The sequence below is a fragment of the Condylostylus longicornis genome, unplaced genomic scaffold, assembly GCF_029603195.1.
Source record: "Condylostylus longicornis isolate FDR11 unplaced genomic scaffold, ASM2960319v2 ptg000172l, whole genome shotgun sequence".
Classification (NCBI taxonomy): Eukaryota; Metazoa; Arthropoda; class Insecta; order Diptera; family Dolichopodidae; genus Condylostylus; species Condylostylus longicornis.
This window is the reverse complement of record NW_026578140.1, coordinates 20,750-39,427: the sequence shown is the minus strand read 5'-3', so window position 1 is coordinate 39,427 and position 18,678 is coordinate 20,750. Positions and strand designations below refer to the sequence as shown.

The 18,678-nt window shown below is 28.7% G+C and overlaps 2 protein-coding genes across 3 annotated transcripts; one reads left to right on the top strand and one right to left on the bottom strand.

Annotated features, from left to right (window-relative positions):
• The first annotated feature begins 1,714 nt into the window (after window positions 1–1,714).
• On the top strand, window positions 1,715–7,830 carry LOC129616281 (dihydrofolate reductase-like). Of its 2 annotated transcripts, XM_055531860.1 has the most exons (5): window positions 1,715–1,855; window positions 6,432–6,645; window positions 6,715–7,113; window positions 7,169–7,280; window positions 7,339–7,830. In XM_055531860.1, exons 2-5 carry the CDS (start codon window positions 6,625–6,627, stop codon window positions 7,743–7,745), a joined length of 939 nt encoding a protein of 312 aa, XP_055387835.1. In that variant the 5' UTR covers window positions 1,715–1,855; window positions 6,432–6,624; the 3' UTR covers window positions 7,746–7,830. The 2 variants fall into 2 exon arrangements, with proteins under 2 accessions (XP_055387835.1, XP_055387836.1); XM_055531861.1 differs by lacking the exons at window positions 6,432–6,645; window positions 6,715–7,113; window positions 7,169–7,280; window positions 7,339–7,830 and adding exons at window positions 4,365–4,672; window positions 4,729–5,322.
• LOC129616282 (uncharacterized) lies at window positions 7,825–9,022 on the bottom strand. Its single transcript, XM_055531862.1, has 3 exons — window positions 8,902–9,022; window positions 8,571–8,844; window positions 7,825–8,501 (listed from the first exon to the last, which is right to left on the bottom strand). Exons 1-3 carry the CDS (start codon window positions 8,940–8,942, stop codon window positions 8,172–8,174), a joined length of 645 nt encoding a protein of 214 aa, XP_055387837.1. The 5' UTR covers window positions 8,943–9,022; the 3' UTR covers window positions 7,825–8,171.
• Between the last annotated feature and the right edge of the window lie 9,656 nt (window positions 9,023–18,678).

Below are 18,678 nucleotides of genomic sequence, written 5' to 3'. Positions count from 1 at the left end.
ATACATCATATGTATGATATAATAAATTGTGTATAGGGGAGTCTTATATAAAGATGCCTGTGGTTTACATAAGAAATATGCATTGTGGAAGACATATCATACATAATTAGCAAACTTGTTAATATCAAATGTACATTTATTGAAATCATAAAAAACTAAATCTTAAAACTAATCTGGAAGGTTTTAAATGTTTATTGTTTTAATAACACAAAACTTTAAGTATGTAAGTACTAGTAAAATAGAAAAAGGATGAATTTTAATTCTTTTTGATCATAAATTTAAAAAAGATTGAACTTGTGCGAGATTTATTATGTTAAAAAGGGCCCTCTATAGCTTCCATAAGAAAACATGTAAATTCGTTAGCTGCGAACTATCACTCATAGGGTGCAAGTTTCTCTTTATAGATTTCACAAAGGTATATGCAATATATTTTTCACTGAACTTTCTCTCTTACATTATTTTTATCAAAATTGGGGAGACTAGTAATGTCGATAAGTTTTTTCTCTTTTTCTTGTTTAAAATTATTAACGTTATTTCCAATAGAAAAAATTCTTTTCCCTATTCCGTACCTTTCATTACCTAAATTTTTATACTGCGTTTCGTTCTTCTTTTCCATATACATTTTGTAGTTATTTGTAAAATAATTTAAAATTAAAAATCTTACATTTTTACAAAATTTTACATCTTTAACAAAAAGGAAAATTTGCGGGAATCATAGATATGACATTTGTACGAAAGAATATATCCAAATGAATCGATAGTACTCTTTGGCAGGTTCCTTGTATTTTAAATTGGGATAATAATAATTTCCTTGTATTTTAAATTTTAATTAATTTTTTATTTTATTTTATTTTTATTTTGTAGTTATTTTTTATTTTCATTCCTGTCTTCTTTTTCGATTCTAAAATTCTTTGAGGTGAACGTTCGAATCTACTAATGCAAAAAACAATTTTTCTGTTTTTTTTCATTCATTTATTGGATTTTGAACAATTCAAATCTAACTAGAGCACAATACCAAAGGGAAAAACAACACATTTTTTTTTATTTTTAATTAATCGCCAACTTATCCGCTTTTTTTTTATGTCCTTCTCTCTTCAAAATTTTATTTCAAATAAACATACATACAAAAAAAACCCAATTTTGATGAATTTAATGGAAATAAAGCAGTTTCAAAAATAAAAATTTTTTTGAAAAAAGATGAATCGTGTGGTCTCAGCTATTAAGTTTTGAAATCTGCAAATTATATCCATTTTTTTAAATTTCTCCATTCGAAAACAATTTTATAAACAGAAGAAAGTGAAACGTTTTTTTCACAAAGAGAAAGATTAGTCTAGCAAGGAGGCTAGGTTTTTAGGTCTAATTCTGGATTCGAAGTTATCATTATGGAGAGTAAGGAAGGCAATTATGGATGCATGTGCAAGGAGAATGGGCTGCCCCGCGAATGATCTTTGTGGAAGCTGCTGTGACGGGAGGAGGAAACGGTGACCCATCTTCTACGGTCATGTTCGGCGCTGGGAAACTCCATTCAGAGCTTTCTTCGAGCGCGCTACAGACTTAACGTTGTAGAATATAAATTGTCAAACATCATTATGTATAAAGTATTCTTACCTCTCGTCCTAACACTAATTATAAGATGTCAAACAGAAACACTTTTATAAAATATAATTATAACATAACTGAATGTTACAAAGACAGTACAAGATTGAGACTGAAACAATAAACACAACTGAGAATAATAAAAACTCGATTATTTTTCGTTGAAAATACCACAAGCGACAAGGGTTTGAGTCGATTTTTGAGGAGCTCCGACGAATTTCGAATGAGGGGTGGAAAAGGAGAGATCCGGCGGTAACGGGTAAGTATGTTAGCGCTCCGGTACCGCTGTGTATTTTATTTTGTAAAGAAAAACAAAAATAAATTTTAAACCACGTAAACTTTCCCCTGTGAAAATAAATAATTACATACAATAAAATTTTAAAACATCTGATTTTTACTTACATTTTAGGTCCAAACAACTAACCAAAATTAATTTGTAAGTTTAAAAAAAATGGAAAAAAATTGTGTGCAAAAAAGATTTTCCTTAATTGCGCTTTAGAAGCATTAAGTTTGAAATCAACTGATAACAAAGATTACATAAATAAACGAACAAAAAAAAACTATGAATGATGGAGATTTTAAAAAAATTTCATAATGAACTTGTAACAAAAACGACGACTTATATTTCAATAATTAATCAAATGCCCGATTATATTTTATTTTCTTTTGTTGTCTGTAAAATTTTTTCATCTCCAAACCTCACAGTCAAAAGTAATTTCTTTCTGCTGTTGCTCCAAAGTTTTTAATTTTCTATATTGCTAGGAATAAAAAAAGTTGGTTTAAAACATTAACAAGTAAAAACGTTTCAGTTGCTATAAACCGATAGAATTATACCCTTCACCTTTCGTTATTGTATAGCAATTACTCGAACCTGTAATACCATTCTATAGAAACTTCACAAATATATCTGATCTATAATTAGGCACAAGACTGCCAAGTCTCATGAATCTAACTTTACTATTTTACCAAATATTTAAAATTAGCTTCTCGAGTTGTATGGCAGGTACCCGAACCTGTCAAGCAATTCCATTAAAACTTCACAAATATACATATGTGATCTATAATTGGACACATAACTGCCAAGTTTCATGATTCTGACTTTATTATTTTTCCAAATATTTAGAATAAGCTTTTAGACTTGCATGGGAGCTACTCGAACCTGTCAAGCAATTCAAGCAAAACTTCATAAATGTATCTGACCTATAATTGTACATACGTCTGCCAAGTCTCATGAATCTGACTTTATTATTTTTCCAAATATTTAAAATAAGCTTTTAGACTTGGATGGGAGCTACTCGACCCTGTCAAGCAATTCAAGCAAAATTTCAGAAATGTATCTGACCTATAACTCGACACACAACTGCCAAGTTTCATGAATCTGACTTTATTATTTTTCCAAATATTTCAAATCAGCTTCTCGAGTTGTATGGCGGGTACCCGAACCTGTCAAGCAATACCACTAAAACTTCCGAAATATATTTGACCTATAATTAGACACATGACTGCCAAGTTTCTTGAATCTGCCTTTATTATTTTTCCGAATATAAAAAATTTATTTTTGAGTTGTATGGCACCCACCCGAACCGGTGAAGCTATCTCATTAAAATTTTTAAAGCATGTGTAGAATATAATTGGACACAGTATAAAAATTTTATATTTATAGCTTTATTAGTTTTTGAAATATTTAAAATAAACTCTTTAAGTTGTATGGCAGCTACCCGAACCCGTTGTCCGAATTAGTCGAATTACAATAGAGTTCGTCCGTGGCACAAAGGAAAAAACTTGTGAAAGTTCGGTGTCGATTGCATTATTTGTTTTTGAGTTATCGTGCAATCGGACGGACGGACGCAATGGCATGTCTAAATCGACGCAGAATTTTACGCTAAGCATGAATATATATATATATAACATTCCGCAAATGGCTCCTTCAAGTAGTAACAAACTCCATACCAAAGTTTATATACCCTTCACGAAGTGCAGGGTATAAAAAAGGTGTATGCATACTGATTAATACTTTATGAAATATAATTATTACCGATTCTGGAAAATATATTCTAAATTTAATAAAAATTGAAATAAAAATAAAAAATTTAAAGATAATTTATTTATTTTATTTATTAATAATTATTAATTACAAATGCTTAACACTAAATATTTAAAATATTTTCAAAAGTACATATTTACCTCTCCACATCTTTTGGCAACAAATGAAATTTTCGTGTCGGCTTTTTTTCATCCCAAACACTTCAAATAATTTTTTTATTGGTATGAAAAGAAAACTTCCTTTTATTCGGAATAAAATACTTTTTTATTTTTGCTAATATATTTCGTGCGGTACATATACATTGTTTTTTTTTTTTGCCTTGATTACTTATTAACATTCACGAACTGTTTAAAATTTGCAGTAAAATTTTCATGCCAAAAGAAATTTTGAATGTGGGCCTTGTTGGCCGAACCACTTTTATTTTTGCTTTTTAAAAAAGTACTTTTTTTGTTAGTACGGTGCATTAGCGTGACTCTTGGTGCAACAGAGATTTTGCAAATTTTTTGATTACATAATTAACCAAAAAAAAGTCAAAATTGGTTGGTACAATAAGTTGTTCAAACCTAGTGATGAACACAACACAAATTATACAATTAAAAACGAACACAATATAAATTATACACGTACAGCGCGTTCTAAGCATCTTCGACCGCGAAAAAGTACACGAATATTTAACTCTCAAAGCTTCGAGTTATAAAACAATCATTTGTCTTTTTTTTGACAGATTTGAATCTGCCGAATTGTGAAAAACGGGGTATCAGATGCGGCAAACGGGCTATCAGATGCGGTTATAACATGATTTTTTGCAACTTCCCACTTTTTAGTGTTACAGAGAATACTTTTTAAACACCCCTGCCTTAATTACATTAAACAAAAACAAAATAAAAACATTAACATAAAAAGGAAGCTGATTTTTAGGTTTACAGTTGCTGTCTTTTCCTTACACTCAAAAATTATGGAGCTGAATATAATTGCGGCAGTTTGTAAAAATGGGGGAATAGGATTAAATGGTGCTTTGCCTTGGAATTTAAAGTAATGCATGCTTGGAAACTTATACCAAATTCAAAAGATTTTAACGAAATTTTCAGGAACGACTTGTTGCATTTCCGGAATTTAACGATGTTTACAAACGACCCCCTTAAAAAAAATGCCTTGATTATGGGGAGAAAAACATATTTTGCAATTCCGGAAAATAAAAGACCACTTTCTGCAAGGATAAATGTTATATTAAGCAGAACTATTAATCAGAGTAAAATTTCCAAAGATGTTATTTTGTGTTCTACAATGGAAGAAGCTATTAACCGGTTTAGTCAAGAAGACTTTAAAAATCTGGTAGAAAATGTCTGGGTTATAGGAGGTAGTTCGGTGTATCGTGAAGCTATGGATTCCCCATTTTGTAATCGTTTATACTTAACACAAATCAAAGCTGATTTTGAATGTGATGCATTTTTTCCGCCAATTTCAAAGAAATTTAAAATAGTTAAAGATATAAATATTAAAACAGGAATTCAAGAAGAGAATGGGATTGAGTATGAGTTTGTTGTATTTGAGAAGGAACGAAAGTAGAATGACTTTGTACAGTTAAAGACTTAAAATTTTTCAACAAAACGAGTTGTTGAGTTAAAAAAAAATAAGTTTAATTAAAAGTTAAGGTAACTATTCCATTAGCAATCAGCACTCTATCTAATAAAAACTGAATTTGGGCAAATAAAATTTGACATCCAAAAAATTATAAAAAAAAAATTACGTTATTTTAACTTTTTGACGAAAAGATAAACAATCAGAAGTAAACAAAAGGACATTTTTGTTTTCATATAATAGAATTTAGGCTAATTGCTTCCTTAAATATTTAAAAAGTTTTTGCTAATCATTAATGTCAATTAGCCGGAATTTTATATGTGTAGATATGTATGGCATCAGTTTTGTCTATGCAAAACTACATGTGTTATGGAAGCTATAGGGGTTTTTTAACATCATAAATCTCAAGATCACCTTTCAAATTTTTAATTGAAAAAAGTTGAAATTCGACTTTTATCTAGTTTACTAGTGATTACATTTTTAAAGTTTTGTCTTTTTAATAAATTTCTTAACATTTGAAAAATTGATTTAAAAAAAACCTTCCAGACTGTTAATATTTTTAAGATTTCAATAAATGCTACGCTACAAAATAGTGGATTTTTTTTAAATATCAAATTTTTTTTTGTATATTTTTTCCAATTTGAGAAAATTGACATACATTTGATGTTAAGTTTCCTAATAGTATGTCACCCATAATCTATAAATGCCTCATATTTCATAAAAATTATTGCATATGTGTATTCTTTTTATATTTATAATAGTCCATATGTATAATCACAGACATCTTTATACATTATAGGGGTTTATGATATAGTTCCTTTTAGGTATGTACTTATGTACATATATACTTATGATTTTAGTTATTTTAGTGTAGATTTACGTTTTTAAAACTACCGTATCAGAAACTTGAAAAGCTTGTACAAGATCTTTATACATACATAAGTGGCTATGACTCGTAATCGCACAGCAACCATATTTTAATTCTATTTAATAAAACAGAAACCGTGACTTCAATAATGCTTTAAAAAAGATTTAAGTACGGTATTAATACGGTATTAGCTTTTGATACATTTTGGAATACAATTTTTACCATATCAATACAACTTTGACATTTGTTTGAAAATTTCAATTTAAAGTTCTGTGCAAATGTTAATTTTAAAAAAATGAATGTGTTCGCAAATATTGTTGTAAATAATTCAATTGATTTTAATAGTAGCAACAGTTCAATTAGTTGCAGCAATTTTAATAAAATTAAACAAATTATAACATTAAGAAAGCAAAAGAGATACTGCCTTTTTATTAATAAAAAAATTAAGACAGAATCAAAAAGGAAAATTCCAAAAATAATTAATTTTGAAACTATCATTGATAAATATCCAGACGATGTGTTTTATAATCATTTTCGAATGACTAGAAACACTTTTGAAGTAAGTACATATGAGTAATAATAATCCAAAATAAGTGCGATTGTTTTTTTTGTACTCATTGTTTTTTAGATATTATATAACAAGTTGAAACCAACATTTAAAAATTGCTACGTTGGGCGATCGAAAAATTACAGCTTAAAATATGGTTTATATATGACAATTTGGAAATTAGCTAACAGAAATTCATTTCGCGAAATTAGTGACCGATTTGGAGTAGCGCAGGGCTCTGCTTATCGAATTTTTATAAAATGTGTCACATTGATAGCAAATTTAAAAAGCAAAGTAATTAGATTTCCTCGAACTGCTACTTCACAAAGGAAACTAATTGAGGAATTTGAAAAAATCCGTTGCCGACCATTCCCGAATACAATTGGATGCATCGACGGCATGCATATTAGCATCAGTAAACCGTTAAAAGATCCAATAAGCTTTTATAATAGAAAAGGATTTTACTCAATCCTTGTTCAAGTAATTTTTATTTACATACATATATGTATATCTACACATATTTTTTAATTTATAGGGAATAGTGGATAGCAAAATGAAGTTTTCTGATGCTTTCGTGGGCTACCCTGGTAGTTGCCACGATGCAGCTATGTGGAATGACAGTCCAATAAAAAAGGCAATTACCAGTGGTAGGTTTTTTTGGCTGGTTATAAAAAAGTTATATACATATATTTACTATATTTTCAGGTATTATATCCATTCCACCAGAGAATCATTTAATAGGCGATGGAGCGTATAGTTTACAAATGTACATGATGACTCCATTTAAAGATAACGGGCATTTGACCGAAAAAGAAACAAGATATAATACGGCTTTAAGTTCAACCCGTGTTTTAGTTAAACAGGCTTTTGGGATTTTGAAGAAAAAATGGAGAATGTTACATCATCTGGAACTTCATAATCTAAGTTTAGCAAAAACCATAATAATGGCAGCTATTGTTCTTCACAATATTGTAATTGATCATGAAGGAGTTGATGAAAACGACACAAGTCGAATCAATACTGAAAATATTATTTGTACTACTACATCGAGTTTTCCAAACCAAGAAGCCTCAAATAAAAGAAACATAATAACAAATTTGATATGTGCTTAAAATAAAATAACCTTTCTTTGAATGAATCATATTTTCTGTTTCTGTAAGTTTTTGAAAAAAAATAAAACAAAAGTTTCAAAGTAAAAAATAATAAATGTTTATATTTATTCGTATCATACTTCAAATTTATTTTCCATTTTGCAACTATAAACTAAATAACTTAATTTTGTTCTGTTCAAAACTTGTTAGAAAATAAAACTGGCATTCATTGCCTCAAAAAGTCTTTATACATATTATTCTTATTGCATTTGTAAATATATTATATGTTCATCATTAAAAACTAATTATAAATAAAAGTCTTTCAAAAATTGATAAAATTAAAAATGGCATTGATTGCCTTAAAAAATTTTTTAATAGTCGTTAACTCTTAAATGGCACATAAATTACTTAATCACACATGAACTTATGCAAATCTTATCACATTTTTTATTTTGGAAGCAAAGATTTTAGTAAATTTTTCAATTCACGTAATTCCTGAATTTTTTCTTTCTCGATTTTTATTTTTTCTTTTTCAATCTCAAGCATTTCTTGCATTATTTTCTTATCACTTTCTGCTTCTTTTTCTAGAAAATTCAATATTTCGTTTTTCTTTTTTGGTTTTGAAGTGGCAGGGCTCAAATTTTCAATACATACATCAGATTGCACCTGTATAGTTTCACTACTCGTACTTGTATTCCCCAATAGCTCTTGCAAGTCGTCGAGACTAGAACCTAAAATTTCTTGAGGCACAGTAATATTACTGCTGTTTCCATATACCTGCAAAACACAAAATAAGAATAACTATGTTAGTTTTTTTTATTTATGTACGTACATCGAATCAATTACTTCGTTTAACATGTCATAAAACTCCCAGGTTGTACAAGCTTCGCCCGAAGTATTATTGCGTCTTTTTATCCTTTTAAAAGTACACATTATGTTTAAAAATTTGTTGTATAATTCTGTTGAATTGAATGGGAAATCCGGTTCTACTTCAAGGATATCATTATATATTTTGTTCCATAACGTGGATTTTTTAAAACGTTTTGATACGAATTCCCTTTCGTATTTCAGCATCACTGTAATCAATAATTTTTTCCTTTCCACGGTCCATTTCTTATTACTGCAAAAATTAAATGTTAAATCAATATTACATTTAATGAATTAAGGTATAACTTACTTCTCTTTTTCCATTTTTTTTTCAAATTTTAAAAATAACATATATGTACGTGAAGGTTTAAAAAAACTTTTTTGTTTATGAATTTGAAATATGACAAATGACACTAAATTTTGTATAACTAACAAACGTTACCACACCGCTGGAAATATAGCATTCTTATGCTTTATTTTGGAAAAAACTTGATAGCTAGCACTTTATTGCTGAAAATATATGCTAGTTTATTTTATCGGTTATTTCTGGTAACATTTATATGACAAGGTATAAGAAAAGCGTGCTCGATTTTTTCGATACCCGATTTACTTTTATTTTACGTTTCCATTACGTATAAAACGCATTTTGGAAAAGTGTACAATGTCAAGAGCTTTTAGTAAACTTTTTGGAATTTGATACTTTGTAAAATTTTACGTCTTAAGCGCATTATTGAAGTCACGGAAAATGTAAAATATATTTTGTAAATATTTCAATCAATTTTTATTATTTAATAATAGTAGTGAACAAAAATAAAAATCAAATCACATTTAACAAACAAATTTGTCAAAAAAAAATGTTTTAAAAATTCATTGAACAAATTCAGGTCACAGTCGTATTCGTACATCATTACATTAATTATATTATTAAGAGCACAAACTTAATATAATCCTAAGTCTAGTACTTTGTTGCATAACCCTTGTTCCGAAATTTTAATTAAAAGTAATATTCCGTTAAATCGCAATAAAAATTATGTATTCATACACATTTATTGATCGAAACTAAGAAAAATTATTAACAATTATCAAAACTAACATTACATAATTTATTTTCAAGAATTTTGGTGCCTTTGTATAAATGTACGAATATTACTGTGAGTCTTTTGTTTTACTTATTTTTGTTTTTCTTGAATAGCTCCAAAAAACAATTTTTTTTTCTTTGTTTTGATTTAATTTTAATAATAAATAGCCAATTTTGTAAAACTTGTACGAATTCATTTGCAAAAAAAAATTCAAATTGTGCATTTTGCTTCGTTGTACGAATACAAGTGGGAGTCACTGTATGTACATATGAATATAATAATCTTATTATGTTAGTTTTTATATAGAGGACAACTTGAAACGACAGAGTTTTTATAATGATTATAAAATTGCATAAGCAGTTTAATAATAATGAAAACTTACAATCTAATAAAAGCAAATTTAAATTCTAACTTAAATATAAAACTTTTATTAACTTTATTTTAGGTCCAGTATTCCAGATTAAAAAACATAGTACCAAACTTTTTTTTTTTTATTCAGTGTACTGTTATTTTGTACTCTCAATTCTCTTAGATATGTTGCCTGACGAACTCGACAAATTTGTTGTTTTTTTTAATAAATATATTCAAAAAAACTCGATAACACATTTAATTTAAATTATAGTTAAAGTTTCCAGTTGCAATTTGAATTTTTGATACATTGTTGTGTGAACTCTAAAATTCTTTTCAACATGAAAATTGTTGGGTTTCAGTCAATTTTTTTTATCAAAAACTCGAACTTTTTTTCGAATTAAACTCGAAAATTTATTGTGTTTCAATAAAAAATCTTAAAATTTCATTTTTTACCAAAATAACAGTTTTTAAAACTGTCAACTGCTTTTTAGAGTAACTATTGTGATTACAAAATAAATCACTTAAAATAAATAAAAATCAAAAGTAGTGGCAATTTTTTGATTTTGTACATTTTATTAGGGGCCTTAAAATCTTGACCTAGAAATAGTTTTTCTCTCCTATCTCCTATACCATATAAGATCTTTTGACACTTAATGACTTAAATTTAATTTGAAAAAGTATCCAAAATTCTGTAAAAAACACTTCGAAGTTTTAAAAAATTTCGTACGAAATTATAGGGTTGGTTGAAAATAAAAAAATAAAAGAAGGAGAAAATTATATTTTTGCGCCAAAAGTTCGAATGCCTGGCATTCTATCATCATCATCATCTGTTGGTATTACAGCTCGGGGTGAGCCTTAACCTCGTTCACAATTTTCCTCCATTCTGATCTATCTTGAGCTATAACTCTCCATCTCTGTACGCCGATTTTTCTACAATCTTCTTCTATTTCATCCAGCCATCTAGATCTTGGTCTGCCTCTTGCTCTAGTATTATACGGCGTCGCGTCAAATATTCTTTTTGGCATTCTGTCATCTGTCATTCTTACGACATGCCCCGCCCATCTTAATCTTTGTGATTTTATAGCTTTTATTACGTTTTGTCCATTTATTAATTCTTCCAACTCTGCGTTGGTTCTTCGTCTATATTCATGATTCTCGTCTATTTTGGGAACAAATATTTTTCTTAGTATATTTCTTTCGAATATTTTAAGACTCCTTTCATCGTTTTTAGTCATTGTCCAGGATTCACAGCTATACGTTAGCACAGGTTGAATAATAGTTTTATATATTCTAAGTTTAATTGTTCTATTCAGTAGCCTGGACTTAAATAGATTTTTGTGGGCATAGAAACATTTTTGGGCTGCTTGCAAACGATCACTAATTGTCCAATGCATGTCGTTTCTGTTATTAATTAAGGCACCTAAGTATGTAAAACAGCTTACTCCTTCAAAATTGTAATTATTTATTGTGATGTTCTGAGGGGATCTTGTCGTTTCCGAGCGCGTCATTTTCATATATTTTGTCTTTGATTCGTTAATTTTTAGACCAACTGCAGCAGTTTCTCTTTCTAGCGTCAAAAATACTTCTTTCATTTCGTCAACTGATGTTGCTATGATTGCAATGTCATCCGCGTATGCGCTGATTATTGATGATCTTATAAATATGTGTCCTACTCTATCTAGTTCTCTAATGGCACTGTGGAGCACCAAATTAAATATTGTTGTTGACAGTGCATCGCCTTGTCTCACACCTGTTTTTATTTCAAATTCATCGGTCAATTTGTTCTGTAGTGCTACTTTACATCTGGTCCTTTTGAGTGTCAACATGACCAAGTTTGTAAGCTTTATCGATACTCCCAAGTTTTGGAGTGCAGATTCAACTATTTCTCTCCTTATAGAGTCAAAAGCTTGTTGGAAGTCAACCATTAGTAAATGTAAATTTCTCTTGTATTCGTAGCACTTCTCCATAGTTTGTCGTAATAAGAATATTTGATCGATAGTGGATCGATTCCGTCTAAATCCACTCTGGTAGTCTCCTAGTATATCTTCAGCCACTTCTTTTAGTCTGTTATTAATGATATTGGCGAGGGTCTTGTAGGCTGTGTTCAGTAATGTGATACCCCTGTAGTTTGTACAGTCGAGCTTATTGCCTTTTTTATGTATCGGCACAATTAATCCTTGCTCCCACTTTTCTGGTATGTTCTCTGTATCCCAAATCCTACATATTAGATTATGTATTCTAGAGATAAAAGTTTCACCCGCGTTTTTAAATATTTCTACCGCAATGCCATCCTCTCCTGGAGATTTGTTATTTTTCATCTGGAAAATTGCATTTTCCACTTCTTGTCTGGTTGGTAGTTCTTCCTGTCTGTATTCTATTGCACTTATGTTTCTTTGTATGGGTATCCCATTATCTATCACAGAATGTTCTATATTTAATAATTCGTCAAAATATTCTCTCCATCTATCTAGTATATCGTCCTCCTCACTTAATATTGCACCATTTTTGTCGTAACAGTTATTTAGTCTAGGTTGAAAACCGCGTTTCTCATCTTTTATCTTCATATAGAATCGTCGAATCTGATTTTCTTCAAAGTCTTTACATATTTGCTCGGTTTTTCTTTTGAGAGCTGCTTTTTTCTTTTTATTTATTGTCTTTTTGGCTTCTTTTCTTAGCGTGTTATATATTTGTCTGTTGAGTCTGGTATTTATTCTTAACATATTGTTTCTTGCATCGTTTTTCTTTTGTACTGCTATTTGGCATTCATTGTCATACCATTCCTCATTTCGTCGTTTTTGTGCCACACCGATTATTTCATTCGTAGTTTCGTTAAGAATTTTTTCTAGTTGCCCCCATTCTTCATTGACGTCGATATTTGCGCTTTCGTATTGTGACAATCTTCTGTTTATGGCCTCAGCAAACATAGTCCTTGTATCACCTTCTTTGAATTTTTCTGTGTTCCATTTTTTCTTTCGAACTCCTTTGTGTTTCGCTACATTCGAGATTCTTTGCCTCAGCCTAGTCTTTATAAGAAAGTGGTCACTATCGCAATTTGCTCCTCTACATGTATGTACGTCCATGATTGACGACATTCTTCTTTTATTTACCAACACATGGTCAATTTGGTTTACCATATCACTGCCAGGTATCTTCCACGTCCCTTTATGTATGTTTTTGTGAGGAAAATTAGTACTTGCTATGTATAACGAGGAGTTTGCTGCCAATTGACATAGTCTTGATGCCTGGCATTCTAAAAATACATAAAATACAAAATTAAGTAATACATTGCTTTCAAAACCTTTACCAGCACTTTCAAAAACTGTTCTTTTGAAGCTTTTATCTTTTTCGAAAGGGACAGGTAAGTAAAAATTTCGTGAAAACTGTTGAGTTTTTAAAACTAGTTCCAAACAAAAATTTTACCAATTTTTGATGCCCTAAACATTGAAAGTTTTTTAGTCTTTATCACCTAGTATATATTTTCATGAATCACCTAGTATATATTTTAATGACCCTATGTATCTTCATTGGTTGATTGAGCTTAGCACTTGAAGCTAACTAAATTGAAATTATTATTCTACAACAATATATTTTTTTGATGAACGAGTCTTCACTCTATAAAGGAAAAAACATATAAACAAAACAATTCACATTCAAAAAAAGATTTATTACATACAAATTATCATCTACCAACATCTGGCGTTAAGTAAGTTTTACCACATAATAGGTCCTCTCTGGAAAGTGTTTAAAAACATTTAAAAACTTTATAAAGTTTTTGTATCCAAAGCGTCTGGAATAATACTTGTTATTGAAAAAAATGAGAGAAAATGATGACATTCTCATTTTCCCAATGTTTAAAGTTTTTTTTAAGTAAAAGTTAGTGTTTTAATCTTACAGCTGTCGAGACATACATACATATGTTTTTCTTGGTTATGTCCGAAGGATTTATTTTTGAAAAAAAAAATTTTTTCATTACCAATAACTTTTTTTTCAAAACTTTTCAATTTAAAATAAATTAAAAAACCAAAAATAGGTTCATAAATAGTTTTTTCTAAGTTTCAAACTTTTATAATTCAAAATCAAAATTTTCGGTTTTTGCTATAACCAAAAAATATTTTGTTTATGTTTGATAAATACTTTGAAATTTGACATTTATCACCTATTCATAAATAAATTATCACAAGTTTTCTGTCTGGTTTATTTATTTTTTAATTCAGATTTTTTTTTCTTTTTGAGGGAAATTTCGTCATTGTTTCTCTTTTTAAAGTTTTTTCAAGTTTTATCCCAGACAGACCTAATTTCTTTGCATATTTTGAATAAAAATGTTATGGACATATGGTACGGTTATAGTATGGTAATAGTACGATAACCGTAAATTTTCAATATAACAAATAGTTATATTGATATTTCCTTACACTTTACTCCGCTTTCTACTTACATTTTCATCTGCAATCTAGCTTCTTTTCGTTTCATCAATTTTACGAAAACTGTAATTATATAAAAAAGTTTATAAAAACTTTTAAAAACTCTATAACATTTTGCATGCAAAACGTCAATGCGTAATAGTACATGGAATAAATGGAAAATATGTAAATGGAAAATAAAGCTAAATTAAAGTAAATTTGTATATGTAAATTAAACAAACAAAAATAGTAGATATACTGGCACTCTTAGTAAACCCACGACAATTGAATTTGAGTGGTGCTAGAGTATCAGTTTTAATACAGCGAAATACCTAGGTATGGCTTTGGATCTCAAGTTCAGGTGAAATCGATCTACATGAGTTTGTTCCACTTAAGGCTTTGCTCGGTTTTTATATCATTATAACTTTCGTTGCCTTTCAAGCGTCAGGAACATTCCTCAGGTTCACTGTTATATTTATCACTTTTTTCAAAAATGTCAATGCCTTTCTTGAAAATTCTCTTAATGTCTCAGCAGTAATGAGATGAAAACCTGGGGCCTCACTCAATTTAAGCAATTTTATTGTTTGGCAATTTGCTTTTGATGTAAATTGGGCCGTATTGCTTTCATCCATAACGAAATCCTCTACTAAGCAAATACTAGAATTCATTTCTTTCGGCTGAAAAATTCCTTTCAGTTCAGTTTTTAGTTCAGTTTTATCACTATTGCTTTTTGCCCATTATTCATCCGTTTTTTTTTAGTGGGGTGATTCATTTTATCAATTTCTTAATACTCTTTGTTCTTTTCCATAACTGATAATAATTCATTAGTTGTCGATAAGCGCTCTACATAATTTCTGCATGATACTGATTTAAAATTTTCTACTTTTCTTTTGAGTATTTGAGAAAGTCTAGTATAAAAAGTTAGTATAGAATCTAGTCTAATCTTTTATTGTAATTTATATTTCCAATAAAATCATGTTGGAAGCCTACCTAGTCTGTAGTTTTGTTGACTAAAGTGGGCCTGCTCCGTTTGCTAGCTATTTGTCAAAATCCTTTACGATATAAAAAAATTTGTCAAAATCCTTTACGATATAAAAAGATCAAATCGATCCGGGACTTTGTTGGCATCAGTGGGCCAGTAGAATGATAGGAACATCTCAACTCCTCAATAACTTTCCTTAATTTTCTACCTCTAGTTGGGGTCAATCTAAAGCTCTCATCCAATGTTTGGCACAATAGTAACCTCTCAGTTAGAATCCATTTGCTATGCAGCGCATAGCAGATCCTTAAAAATATCCTTCTTTATGTTACACATTGGTGGACAATATACTGTATCACCATTGACGTTCTGCTTGATAGATTCAATTTTAATTGCCGCAATAAGTTGAACCCTGTCTGTCTTTAATTTGGATTCTTCATTATGTTTTATGGTTTCCTTAACTAAAATAGCACTACATTCTTTTGAATATATTATCAGATTGAGTTGTCCTACAGTACAGCATTTATAACCTGGCACATCCCAATATTTAACAAAGGGTGTTTTTGACAACAGGCATGTATCGATATTTTTAGCTCTAAGAAAAACCTCCAATTCGTGCATTCTACTTACAACGTCATGAGCGTTTCCACATAGCAATTTCTATTTTATTTTCTGACAGTTCTCAGAAATTATTTCGGGGCCAGATATATGTGTTGTATCCTTTGCATTTTGCTATTTTAAATGCTCTTTAGTAGCAAAGGAATTACAAAAAAGGATAATGAAAAGGAATCGGCTTAAATAGTCCGAGTACTCATGAAGGGATAACAAAAACTATTAATACTTTCATATCGAAGTAAAAAAGATGATGCACACTCACAAGCAGCTTCCAAGATTAAAGCACATTACATAAATAAAAGACCTAACAAAAGCATGAAAACTGAAGAAATAGACCATAATATCATCCAAAAACCTAAAGAAATATATTTTAATTAATAAAATTATAGTTATAGAATATAATAATATTCATATGCATATGACCGAAAATATTCATTTGTTTTTTCAAAAGGGAATAAATTCTTATGGCTTATAAAACTGTGCACCTTTTCCTTTTTCCAAAAAAATTTTTTGTTTTTCCGCGTGTTATATTTTTTTTATAAGTTTTTATACAAAATATACATTTTTTTCTAAATTTTCATGATTTTCATGAATTTTCAATCAAAAACTGCATTAATTTGAAAAGAAAATTCACTAAGCTTTGTTGTTAAAAATTCACTAATTGTTTTGCCTAATATTTTATAAGATAAAATAATGTCTTTATATCTAACAAGTCCCAATGCTCAGAGAGAAACTTGAAAGCACACCTTATTTTATATGGCCTTTTTTAAATCGAAGTGGCTATTTTTTGAGAAGAAATATTAAAATAAATTAACACTTATTATAAAGCAGGTAAAATTTAGAACATATATTTGAAAAATCAAAAAAATATATTAATATTTTCATTGATAATTATTTTAAAATTTAAAAAAAAGCGGAAAAAAAACAAACACAACCTTCGTCTTCAACGTTTTATTTGTTACTGAAAGCATTTCATTATTTTTAAGTGAACAGCTTTTTTTTTCTCATAGGGTAAGTTAACGCAAGGTATGGGAAGTACCTGTGGTGTCAAGTTGAAAATATAATTAATGAAAGATAATTCTTAAATATTGATATAAATACATAGTAAAGAAAAAATTTGAAGAGGGAATTAGAAAATAATATCTAAAATACAATCAAATATTATTTGTTAAATACAAATTTTATATAAACTTCAAAATTTTACCTCTATTTTTATTTGAAAAAATATTAAAAACTTACTATCATTTATATCAATTACCTAAGAAAAAAAAATATTTAAAATATTTGGAAAAAACAATCATATATTTTTATGACCGGATTTGAATATTTTTCTATTTTTGAAATAAATGGTATTTTACCAAATGACTCGAAAATTCCGACTGTAAAATAACAGGTATTTTAAAATTTTTGTTCTTTATGTAATATTCTTTCCGTTTAGAATTAAGATAGGTCATACATACACATGCAGCGACATTTTATAAAAAGATTGCTCTTGTTTACCTGTTTGTAAAATATGAAAGAAAAACAAAAATACGTTATATTTAACAAGAACTTAAAATAATTTATTTGAACTAGTTTTAAAATAATATGTAAAAAAATTACTTTTTAAGTAGGTACACACATATTCATTTTTAATAACTTAAAAACTAATAGAAAATAAGAAATAATGAAAATTTTTAATTTTATTTAGTTTACAAGAGTTATAAACATATTTAAATTTTAACGGTCTCTAGTTTTCTTTGATTTATATTAGGTTTCTCTGACTGATTATTCATGTTTCTACAAAAAGTTTTCAACAAAATATTTGAAAACACAACAAATACTTTACTTAATATATTAATTACAGGTAAACCACAACTACAAAGTTCTTCGAAATTGATATCAAAATTATCAGAAATGAGACTTCGTTATGTTAAAGAGCAAAGAGTTGCTTTCTGATTTGTATCAGTAAGAAATTTCCATTTATGATTTATAGTAATATTATGCATAATTGCATCCATGTGGAATAAAATGTAATTTACCGTTTGAGTCGGTAAAACCAAGCCGCCTCTTTGAAGATAATTGAAAAAATCACCTCCACTTTGATCCTCCCCCTTAGACTTCATAACTAAATTTTTACACTCTTCACACTTTAGGTTTTTGGATGCGATATAGCTGGCATAGCCAGAAACGTAAGCATTTGCTTCTTCATTAAATATATTTTGATAATTTTCTAAGTAATTTGAATCAAAAATTTCGATATAATTAGTAATGTCAAAGGTTAATAATGTTTCATTAGGCTTTGGTTCGACATTTGAAATATATTCAACAGTTGATTGCATTAGTTTTCTAATTCTAAGTTTTTTTTCAGATTCTATAATGCTCTGATATGAAACTAAATATTCGCAACCACCTAGCCTTCTATAGAGGCCGAATCTTCTCTCCAAAGTATTTGTTTGTATTTTACCCGGCAAAAAAAAAATTTATTTCCAATTCAGCAAAACTATATATAATCAAATCAATCATCGCAGACGTTGTTTGACAAAGAGCTTTAAATGTAGGAACAGTGAGAAAACCATTCTTTAACTTGTAATTATTCCAATTTGTCAACCAGGTTAAAAATGTTTTCAAAAACAAAACATTTTCATCTTCTGCACTATAAATTGGGCATAAATTTTTGTCCA